Below are 7,492 nucleotides of genomic sequence, written 5' to 3' on the forward strand. Positions count from 1 at the left end.
TTATCTTCAAATGCAAACCACTTTGTATAATTTTCTACACAATTTATTTTTCACATCACCGCTCAGCATGTCTAACTTAGATATTGTGTAGCAAACAAACAAAATCTCATCTCAGCATGTTCTCGACATATACAGACCACTGACGAGATAATCTATGCTCAACATGTCCAAACACATCGCCGTACACACCCTTGGAAGTTTCAAGGATGCCCGAGCTGAACCAATCTCAAATATTTGGAAGAGCCACATGAGACTACTACCCCAACCTCCACCGCTGGGAGATCCCGGCCCATGTCTGAGCTAGGCCAAACAGAAAAACAAACAGTGCGATAGCATCACCAACACTTGCGAGACGCAGAGCCATATGTCCTCAACTATTCTCTTCATATTTCATTTTCTTTGGGCCGGGTAGCGGCTGGCAGCACAAGCCATGGCCGTTTCCCTTGGATGGAAGAAGCAACCTTTACAACAACAATGAGAATGCAAAATCATGCAACAACAGCTACCTGCCCTATCAACAACCATCTCTGCCAACAACACAGTTAACAACCCGGGAGGCATCAGCCATCATCCCCAGACAAGACTCTGGACAAGGTAAGGAGGAGGAAGAAATATCACATGTACAAAAGGATCAAACAGAACTGGTTTGGGGTTTGGAGGAAGGTTGGTTTTTCTACGGCCCGACGCTATCTACTGCATTGATCCTATCGACAAAACGATGCGTCCGCACGCATCAGCTCACGCTCGACAACGAGGCGTCACCGCCAGTCGTCCCTCCTGCTGTCCGCCGCCCGTGACGAGTCCCTGCTGGACGCCTTGATCGCGTCCGCGATCATGACGGCCACCGAGGCCTTGTGGAGGGCGAGGTCCGCCTTGTGCATCAGGCAATGGGCCTTCTCCCTCTTGAGCCTGGCCATCGTCGCGGCGTGCTGCGCGGCGCTCGTGGCGTCACGCAGCTTGAGTTCCTCGACGTCCACACGGTGGCTCTGGGGCGGCCCCCCTTGGAGCGCCTGCTTCGAGTTCTGGTACTCATGGATTGCAGTGTTCCAGTGATCAGGCACACCTCCTCGCCTTATTTTCTGGCTGCGGAAGGACGGGGACGGTTGGTGATCCTCAGAGAATGCAAAGCTAGCATTCCTTTTCATACTGTTAGTCCTGAATCTTGGAGTAGAACCTCTGTCCGAAGCATCAGACGCGCGAGGGGAATCTGTTCTCATAGAGAACCTGGGGGAGTACCCTGTTGGTGAATTAAGAGAACCACCGTCATAGGATTCATATGTCCTCCCATCCCCAACATATTCGCCGTTTCTCCGGCCTACAAAAAACAAACAAACAGGAAACTGTATCAGCAAATGCAGGGGGGGATAGCACGAGCCGTTGATTTGACTACAGAACATAAAGGGTGTACCTTGTCGGTAAAAGCCATCCTGCTCTCTCGAAAAGCTGTGGCATCCAGAGTACATAAGCTTCTTATGTGATCTCTGCTTCGGTCCCTTGGATACCTGAAGCCGGAGTCCACGAGGTTTCAAACAGAAGGCAAAGAGTGCAGGTTTGGGGGGCGGCCTCTTTCCTTGGTACCCATTTGATGAACCCTGCATTCTGTTTACTGCCGATTCCCATTCCTGTAGCTGCTGAGCATAAATCTTCCACATAACAGGCTGAAAATGATAGAAAGTAAAGTCAGAGGGAGTATGCACTTAAGTCTCAACATTGTTTGCTAGACTGCGATGATACCATCTGCTAAGATGAGAGCATGATAGCCGGAAAAAAAATGCAACAATCAATCCTTTCCCTGGAAGCATGAGCTTATTTGCAGCCATTTAATGAACCATATTAGAAGAGAAACTCCATATCGAGTTACACTACACAAAATAAGCTACCGCCTAAACTATTTGAACTAACCCGAGAATGTTTTGCTTTAATCGATTGGTGCTGTCAAAGATTGGAGCCAAAAACAAGCAAAATTTCCATTTTGGAACATTATGTTAGCACAGTGCTCCATCAATGGCATAGTTGGAATAATTCAAATAGAAGTAAACAGACCTACATAAGCATAAGAAACTACAGTTTACAAAATATTAGTTTGTAGGAAGGACCACAAAGGAGCCAAGGCATATATATATAACTAAACATCCCGAAGAAGATAGAAAACAGATGATCATAAACCATCAACATGATGATCATGTACAGGAAAGTAAGGCAAAGCTAACAAGACAAAACAGAGCATGAGAAGACATATGACCTGAAAATGTCGAACAAGCGGCATTCCCTTCTTCTGCCTCTTGTCATGCCAATGATCATGTATCACTTCAGTGATGTCCAGCGGTACATTATCCACATCTAATTCCTTAATCTGATCAATCGTGAGCGCACTGCAGTTATGGGTATGTGCAAATTTCTCAAATTTGTCCATGATCTTCTCAAACAAATCCTCTGTTAACTCAGACATAGTGTACTTCTTATCTCGCTGAGACTTCCTCCATCCTGAAATCCACTCTTCATCGTCACTATCCATGTCATATATCACGCGGGATTCGTCAAGAGCCATTTCAACATCTGGTCCGATATGGCAAAGATAATCTTGGGGGCGCACAAACGATACAACCTCATTATCATCATGACCTTCAACCAAGCGGACACCAGGGATTGGAATGTTTTTAACAGATGCAGCTCTGATGTTATGACTATAGCATTCATCATGCATTTGTTTGAAAATCGACCACTGGCTTCTGTCAGGAAATTCTAGGTACCATTCAGGGCCCCCTTTCCACAAAATAGCATGAGTATAGCGGTTAGTAGCACCAGGCTGCAAAACTTGAGAAACTTTGTGAACATACTTCTTTCCTTCAGCAAGCCTCACACAGATACTTCGATCACTCTGCCCATCGGTGTCAATTCTGATCTGAGTATCATATTCCCTCCATCCTCTATCACCAACTGTTACCAGGACATTTGCAACACAAGCCAATGACTCTGGGCTGCTCTCCCCACTTCTAGTATTATCAGGAAGCCTCTTCGAACCGTTAGTCTTGGCGATGTTGTGAGGTTGTATCTTGCGGAAATGTCCTTTGTGTTTTGATCCTAGTTCATCACTTCTAGGAGAAACTGAGTATGAAACATGGGTTCGTGTTTTCTTAGAACCACCAGCACTGCCAGTTGACATGTTATCTTCTGGCCATAATTTTGAACCATCTCCAAATGTGCGTGATATGGATGTAAACCTGTTCCGATGGTAGGACGTCCTTGGGGCAGTTGGTGTGACACGACCAATTGGATGCTCATTCAATTCCTGAACCAAGTTAGATACAGGCTCTGTGGCTTTGCCATCTTTGCTAAGTAACTCATCATCCAGAGCATCAGATATATTATCTTGAGGAATATCCATGGAAGGGTAACTTTGTTTAGATTTCTCTGGAGAGTTTGTAACATTATGATTCGAAGAACAAAGTTTGTCACCAGCTATGCAAGTCCCATTTTGATCTGGCAACCTTCTGCTTATCACATTGATATCACCACCACTGTTGTCACAATCCAGACTTACGGTACCCGTCTCCAAGGAACAAGCCTGCTTAACCAAAGCAGATCTATGTTGTGAAATAGACTGCTGATTCACTTCTACAGAAATTTCAGAAGGAGCAGCCTGGTGAACTACAGCATTGGAAGTCAAGTTGGTTTCAGTGAGGAGCTTTAGGTGATGACGTGCAGCTGCCACGTCCACATGATTTCGAGTACAATCACTTTGATTATCAAGACAAAATATGACAGGATCAGCATCAGGATAATTAGATTCTGAGCAGAACTGAGGTTCCTGAACATCAGAGGATAAACTCTGCCAACAGGAAATGTAGTCAGTGATAATTTCATCTGGTAATGGCTGGACACCTAAAATTTCAGCACAAAATACTTTGATCTGATGCATTCAAACTTACAGACTAAATAATGGCATGTCTAGAAAAGAAATAGATAGATAAACTGGATAGTAATCAATAAAGGTCAACATTTTGACAAATTTTGTAATTCCAACTGACAAAATAAGATGCTGGGCCTAGGTTTCTCCCGCAGATATTCTGGCTTGTAACTCCACAGTGACTGGTACAACAACTAACTAACCCTCACGTATAGTCTAACTTGGGGTGCAGCTGACTACTAATACTAGCTATTAATCAGCATATTCTCCCTAACGTGCAAACCATGGATAGTAGTTATTCTTTTATGTTTCTATTATAAAATCCTGGCATGTAATACCCATAATCAACCGAAAAACATGATTTTAAGGTCAATTAAATCTGCACAGATAAGGTGAGTTCTGTACCTTTGAAAAGAGATTCATTGAAGTCCGGACATTCTGGCCATTTCCACTGATGAGTTGTTTGATATCAGCGTATGTGCAGTCAACGTTAGACAGCTCCCTTTTCAAAGAGTGATATCTGAACTTTGCATGCAGGTTCTTCCATTGTGTCTTGCCAATTCCGATGAGGCTGAACAGCACAAACACTGATTGGCTCCTACCATGCAAACCAGATATCTGGAATCTGACCGAGGTGCATGGCGCTTCTGATTCATCAAAAGCATTCAGCCCAGAATCCTGATTGAAGCTTCCGACAAGTGAACAGAAAAGAAATACTGCTGATCTTAAGCAAGTCTCAAGAAGCAAGTGTTTCAAACCTAAAGTACCATCAACAAGAAGTATGTCCAGACATACTGCAGGCCATAAGGTAATCAATGAACCATGCTGAGGGTGTAAGAAAGTACTGGGAAGCCAAACACTGCAGGCTTCAGAAATTAACTTGCAAACAGATTTAAGTGGAAGGCTTAATACCAATATGACATATTCCACTGGAGCACCAGTTTCAGTATCAGCCTCCCTGCTATTGGCTGAAGCAAGAACCACCGCAGAACTTGATCTGCGTTTAAGATGTGAATCATGTTCTGAAATGTTGACAAAACCATTCCTTCTCCTGCGAAATCGCCTCCTATAATAAACAAAGCGGAATCTCCTTTCCCGAGGTACAGTAACATCGTTATGAACTTCTGGGCCACCATTTGCATGTAAACCTCCTGGTATAGCACCATCAGAGCCAAAGAATCCCGGGTTGGCATCGAAAGACTTTGATAACACAGGAAAATTTGGGTGACCAAGAACTGTTTTGCTGATGCTACTGGAGGTACCAGATCTTGCTTGGTTTGATTGAGCCAACCATGAGATGATGGGCTCTGACTCGCTTCCTGAACCGTTTTGATCCATGTGTACTCTCTTCTCCCCCTCATAGTTCACCTTACGTGCTTTCCTTGAAGTATTATTAATACATCTCCTGCGACCTTCACCTGGCAAAAGGAGGAGCTTGATTCTCTCATTTTGAAGATTGATCCATTCTTCATCCTTATCATCATATTTGACATGATGCCTCTTTGTCACAGGGTCATATTTCTTGACCAGGCCAAAGTACCAAGTCTCATCAAGAGGCCAAAACACCCTGATCCTCTCTTTTACAATGGAAAATGGATCCAGATCATGAGGGCTGACTTCATAAAAATGACGACGTGGGCGACGCTTCCTGAATGGCCCTTTACCGTCACGCTTCCGTAGCAACCTAGAAGGACCTGCTACATCATCTTCATTCTTGTATGGATTGTTCAAGCGATTAGAGCGGTGAAGATTAGATTCCTTTGATGATCTATCTGGTGATGACATTCGGTTCCTCAATGGGTCATCATGTCTATTATCTGACAGAGAACAGAGCATCATAGCAGCATTTTCTTCCAAGCTAACATCAATGTGCCCTTGCGCATGCCCAGCACTATCCTTATCAACATGAACAGGTTTAGATGGTTCACCTGGTAGCTTTGGAACCGAGAGATCATTTTCCGAACAAGACTTTGTTGTGATGTCCTGATCATGAGTGCCATTCTCAGTTTTTAAGCAACTGACAGGGTCATCGCCACCAACTCTGTTCTCCTTGAGCGCCCTTGGTTTCCTTATCCTTTTCCTCCTCATGAAATGGGCAGGCTTAGAAATGCCATTGGGTTGAAGCACATTACAACCACCAGCCCCAGTCTCGGCACTGACATTCTGGGGAAGCTTCCTTAGCTTCAGGACGCCGCGAGGCCGGCTGATCAATGCGGCGGAAGTAACCGAATGCTCAGAGCGGCCATTCTTTTTCCTCGACAAGGAGCGTGGGCAGCCGTCGTGCAAACTGTCCATGCTCCATGTGGTGTCACTCGAGCCGGATCTCGTTGGCTCTGGACCATCAGCTTCCACTCTGTCACAACTCAAGCTCTCACGCTTCCTCTTACTCCCTGAAGCAGAGGGGGTGCTGGAAGAGGCCTCCTTGCCACCACGAGCATCCGGCGTGCTTGGGCCCGACCCAGATCCAACCGAGCCCCTCTCAGACAAGGTCTCGTCATCTCCATCTAAACCCAGGAGTGACTCGGGTGCAGGGGCGGGCTTAACCTGGGGCATGGGGGTTCAGTTGAACCCCCAATTGTCTCCCTCGACAAGAAGCTGCTCCACGACCGGGCAGCGGGTCCCAGATCGATCTTGCTCGCCGGAGAACAGGGACCTAATCGAAACCATGCACGGATGAATCAGATTAACGAAAAACAGGCAACAGGGCAGGAGACAGATCGGCAACCGGCCGGAATGGAAAGAAAAGAGCGGTCTTGTCCCCGTCCGGCCACCGCCACAGCGAACAAGGATCAAGAAACGCTCTCCTGGGGCAATCCGGCCGGGGAAAAAAGCTAGGGTTCCATACCAGGAGCGGAGGAGGTCGATCCACGCCAATCAAACGCCGGCCGTGGGTTCCCCTGGCGCCCCTCCGTGTCCTGGGGTGCGGGCTGGGGTTGATAGGCGGAGGAGGGGCGAGAATTTTGGGTGGAACCGGCGGGGAGGGAGGCCGGAGGGGGAGGTGGAGGAGGAAGAAGGGGACATTGGGGAAGGGGAAATTTTCCGAATCAGTCCCTGTATTATAGGGTTGGGGACAGGACCGGGCGGGTCACGTAGCCGGGTTTCTCGCACCGTCGGATCGCGATCGGACGGCTGGGATCAGTGTGGGAGGGGAGCATGGCCCCTGGCGGAAAATAAAAAGCGCCCCGTGCGGTGGTCTTTGTTTTCTGCTCCTTCGTCGGTCGGTCCGTCCGTCCGTCGTCGCCGCTCCGCCACACACGACGGCGCCGCCCGCTGCCCGCCGGCGGTTCCCCGTGACGCGGCCTCCGAAGCTCTAGGATCTTGCAGGGGCTGCCTCGTCCTAATCCCCGCACCGGCCTCCTCATCATCCCCACTTCAGGCCACAGGATGCAGCAGGGGCTTCAGCAACAGGTAAATCGCCGCTTCAGGGGCGACGGCCGGCAAGGCCAGGCACTGGTCGCCGGCAGGTACTATCATATTCCGGCCAGTTCTGCTCCTGGTGGATGAATCTGTTGGCCCTGTATTAACCTTCTTGTTAGTGCCTAAGATGTCAAACTGATGGCTAACCTACCAGGTTTGCAGTGTCAA

At 47.5% G+C, this 7,492-nt stretch overlaps 1 protein-coding gene across 1 annotated transcript; it reads right to left on the minus strand.

The window, feature by feature from the left end:
- Positions 1–312: 312 nt before the first annotated feature.
- Positions 313–6,944, minus strand: LOC123077530 (uncharacterized). Its single transcript, XM_044499809.1, has 5 exons — positions 6,753–6,944; positions 4,313–6,560; positions 2,243–3,829; positions 1,409–1,658; positions 313–1,315 (listed from the first exon to the last, which is right to left on the minus strand). The coding sequence occupies exons 2-5, from the start codon at positions 6,458–6,460 to the stop codon at positions 759–761; spliced, it is 4,542 nt and encodes a 1,513-aa protein (XP_044355744.1). The 5' UTR covers positions 6,461–6,560; positions 6,753–6,944; the 3' UTR covers positions 313–758.
- Positions 6,945–7,492: the final 548 nt, after the last annotated feature.

Source organism: Triticum aestivum, chromosome 3D, assembly GCF_018294505.1.
Source record: "Triticum aestivum cultivar Chinese Spring chromosome 3D, IWGSC CS RefSeq v2.1, whole genome shotgun sequence".
NCBI classification, from domain to species: domain Eukaryota; kingdom Viridiplantae; phylum Streptophyta; class Magnoliopsida; order Poales; family Poaceae; genus Triticum; species Triticum aestivum.